The 4338-nt window shown below is 37.3% G+C and overlaps 1 protein-coding gene across 1 annotated transcript in view; it reads left to right on the top strand.

Moving 5' to 3' along the window:
• The window catches only part of grk5 (G protein-coupled receptor kinase 5), a gene marked incomplete in the record, with an annotated part of 11704 nt that overhangs the window by 4633 nt on the left and 2733 nt on the right, over nt 1-4338 (top strand). The window contains 4 exon segments of the mRNA XM_035668393.1: nt 1363-1503; nt 2011-2201; nt 2763-2800; nt 3436-3525. Coding sequence (XP_035524286.1) covers nt 1363-1503; nt 2011-2201; nt 2763-2800; nt 3436-3525 — 460 coding nt within the window.

Here is a 4338-nt window from a genome sequence, read left to right as displayed (position 1 = left end):
AATTCCTGAGGAGTATAGAAACTGCATTTTGAATTGAATATAGTCTGAAGAGATCGTGTTTGCCTAAGCATGAGTGGAGGAATTTATAGTCGTCTAAACGGGAAGGGATAAATGCATGAATGACCATTTTCTAGCGAGACAGAAAAGACCAGATTTTAGAGGTTTCGTGTAACAAAAACAACAAGACTGGGTATTTATTTTCACATGCTGAAATTATTATCACAGATCGTGTCAAGATTTCTGCATTTAGAGGTGATACTGGTGGAGAATGAGCCAAGTTGTGATGAGATGTGATTGCGTGCAGTGTCTTTGGATTTTTATGGATTCACTTGAGAGAAATTATTTGACAGGACAGCCCTGAGAGTGATTAATTAGTTGTTGTTAGTGGGATCGAAAGAGAAATAAATTTAAAGTGTAAAAAAAAAAAGTGGAAAAATGTAAAAATGGAACATAATTAATTTAAATAATTGTGTCTGCGGATTGTGTCCTAACATGTAAATGCAGAAAAGCAGGAGGCCAGGGATTGACCCCTGAGGAACTGCAATCTGCAATCACTAATAGCTACAGTAAAAGTACTATTTCGGAGATATTGAGTGAAACCAGTCTAACACAGTGCCAGTGATGCCAGGAGATTTTTTAAGTCGCTCAGTTGATGGTAAAAATGTCCACACAATTAGATCCATGCAATATATCACTTAATTTAGCAAACGTTTGGGCTATCTGAGCTATCAGAGTATACGGTATACCAGAATCTTGCTGCAGTGAGATCTAAGAGGATTTTATTTAAATAGATGAATGACTAGAATCAGGGGCTAAAAGAAGATCTCTGAGCACTTCAAATGGCAAATTTATAATCAAAGTGGAAGACTTTATTTTACGGATTGGGAACTTGGAGTTTGTAAAGGGCATTTATCAGTCAGAGAGGATCTACCAAAAGATGCTATTTTGTTACATTATGGGAAATGTGGGATCCAGTGTTTTTGGTGACATGACCTATACCAGGGACTATATACTATAATGAGTTTATATTTAATACTTTTAAAGACCTTTTTAAGACTATTACGAAGAAATTTCAGACTATTTGATGTCCAAGCACATGAAGGAAAATCAGTATTGGTTCCCTGTCAGTTTTTCCGAGGTACAACTAATGTACGATAATAACCTAGAAGCAGATCACATTCTAAACTCTGTAGATGGAACATTATGAAACCTTTGACAGCCACCTTTTGCCTTGACTATTTATAGCTCGGAAATTAGTCTGAGTGATTAAAATAATAACTATAGCTCAGTCAATCAGAGTCATTGTTGAGATGCTGCAAATCACTGTTGTCACTTTAAAACTTCTTTGTGTATTGTTTCCAGGTGTGGGCTTGTCAGGTGCGAGCCACAGGGATGATGTACGCCTGCAAAAAGCTGGAGAAGACTCATGTAAAGAAGAGGAGAGGAGAGGCCATGGCTCTCAATGAGAAACAGATACTGGAAGGGTTGGACAGTCGATTTGTGGTGAGATTACTACAGTTACGTTCCCTCTGTGTTAGCCTTTAGCTTTATGCCTGCTTCCCATCGTTTCAAATAAGCTTTCTATTCTATGATGGTCAAAAAATCTTATAAAAAGGTAAAAATTACAGTCTTCCTCTGTGCTAATTCTTGTCCGGAAATACATCAATGAACCACACAATTGCATTTTAATAGAAATAGTCCCCAAGTAATGCACTATTCCCTCCTATACTGAGCAGCTGTTTTTGGACATAATCAACTCTTTTAAAAAGATTAAACTCTATATTTGTGAGGTGTTTTTAAAGATTCACATCTTGAGGAAGTCTTTAGAAGCAAACTTACACATTGTGGTTTTATTCTTTATATTGGATTCATTGACAATAAGGTAAACATAAAACATCACCTCCCCTATCTATTCTTTATAGAATATTGCCACCCTTATTATTATAGTAATAACAGTTTAAAACTGATCTACACTTCTACACACAATTCACTTCCTCATTCTGCATTTAGGTGAATCTGGCATACGCTTATGAGACCAAGCACGCCCTCTGTATGGTTCTGACCATGATGAGCGGCGGGGACTTGAGGTTTCATATTTATAACATCGGCGTGCCCGGCCTGGACAAAGACAGAGTGCAGTTCTACGCTGCAGAGGTCTGCTGCGGTATAATTCACCTCCACCAGAATTCAATAGTATACAGGTGAGTGTGTTTTTCCAAATTAAAGGGTTAAAGGGTTTTTTTTTTTTTTTTTAAGTGGGGTTGTTTGAAGTACTTATTTCAAATCTAAACTCAAAATGTACTTTAAGCACACCGTCTTATTCTGGTTTCTATTCTTTTTAAGGGTTTAAATTTTCGAGATAGTTACTTTACTACTTTTTATTGCTGTGTTTTTATGTGTTCTTTGCTTTTTATGAAAACCACATTGTAACTTTGTTTTGTGCTATATAAATAAAGATATTACTATTATTACCTGCTGTAGACAGCGGTGGGATGCTCCCAGTTTGGAGAAGCAGACAGGAGTACCAGCATGGAAACTAATCCTGCTGTGGACGGGGTCAGCAACTAAACCGATTTTAGCCAGCAGTACATTGCTCAGCTTCCATGCCGACACTCCTGTCTGCTTCTCCAAACTGGGGACATGCCCACTGCCCACTGCCGTACATTGACTATAGATAAGTCACTTCATAAAACCCGAACAACCCCTTTAATTCACATCTCTACTGTCGTGAACTGATTGAAATGTTGTGTTTGATCTTCCAGGGATCTGAAACCAGAAAACATTCTGTTGGACGACAACGGTATGTACAGTCTCAATAAACACCTCATGTTTGTTTTAATGATCAGTGTGCTATAAAAAGCTCTGCAGCAACAGCTAATGTACAATAATAACCAATAATAACAATAATAATCACCTTCCAATCTCTGTAGACAGAACATGATGAAATCTATGACAGCCTCCTTATGCCTTGACTATTTATAGCTCTGAAAATAGTCGGAATGATTTAAATGATAACAGTTCAACTACTGCCAAACAATCGCTCAGTCAGTCAGTTTAATACTTGGGATGCTCTCAAGGAGGAAGCAGTGGTGAAGGTATTTTGATATGGGTACAAACAAAGGTGGTTTGAGGAAGTAAAAATTTAGTCAGGTATGGTGTCGGCTATTTTAAGTAACCTCTGCACCTGTTTCTTCATTCTTGGAAGACCTGGAACCACATCTGTTTTTTTGCATGCCTTGGTAATTACAAATGAGTGGTTAGAGTACTTACAGCTGTCACGTGGTTTCTATTTTTTGTTTCAAGAACCGGTACCAAGTCCTGCTTTCGGTTAAGCTGCAAGTGTGGGAAGCAGGAATGAGTAAAAAAGAAAAGTGCGTCACAACCGCAAAAATCTCAAATCAGTTCAGTGGATTTATTGGTATTTGTTCCCTAAAGGACACATCCGCATCTCTGACCTGGGCCTGGCTGTGAGGCTGTCTGAGGGGAGTCTGGTGCGAGGCAGGGTGGGCACACTCGGCTATATGGGTATGTATCTCATTATTAGAATGGATGTCCAGCTACAGAGGACCAAGCGTGTGTTATTTCACTGATTGACACAACAAAATTAGTCGAGACATAAATGTAATAACAGCGCAGAGGGTCTAAAAGTCTTATCTGGACGCCCTGGTGGCCTGCAGGTTTAACCTTTAACGTTTTTTGATGTTCCTCGTTGTTTGGCCTCCGACATCACTGCTGTATGTGTAAAAAATAATTTGTTAAATATCTTTTTTCATTTGTTTTTGAGCCAGTAAGGCATAATAAATAAAAAATCAAAGGAGACTTGTTCCAGTCAGAATAAAATCACACTGTTTGGAGGGTGAATCTGAGATGTTTGCATTTTAACTTACAAAATGTAGTTAATTTTAGTGAAAATGTTGATGTTAAAATTGAGAGAAAACTGAGGATGTTGGTTCATGGTGAATTTGGAAACCTCCTTAGCATTTAAGGTGCAAAATCCTGGAGGGACCGTCTAATAAAGGTTTATGTGATAGTATATTTATTAATGGTAATAATAATTATAATATTACAGAGGGTGTAGCTCGTAGTGATTTACAAAATACTTTGTAATAAATAGAACTAGAATAAATAAATGAAAACATGTGCAAACACTGTGAGATAAAGACAAATGAATAACAAATAAACAAGGTGTCTCATAGTTCTAATATGTGAAAGTTAAAGATAAGAAGTGGCAAAGTGACAGTGAAAGTCAATGTTAAGTTGGAGCAGTTACAATTTTGATTTTTAATAGTGATTCATGTGACTGAGAGTTAAACTGTTGTCTGTTTGTAGTCTGTTTGG

Source organism: Morone saxatilis, unplaced genomic scaffold (assembly GCF_004916995.1).
Source record: "Morone saxatilis isolate NCDOM2014 unplaced genomic scaffold, NCSU_SB_2.0 Contig21, whole genome shotgun sequence".
Classification (NCBI taxonomy): Eukaryota; Metazoa; Chordata; class Actinopteri; family Moronidae; genus Morone; species Morone saxatilis.
Note: the sequence above shows the minus strand (reverse complement) of the source record. Positions and strands in the feature narration are given on the sequence as shown.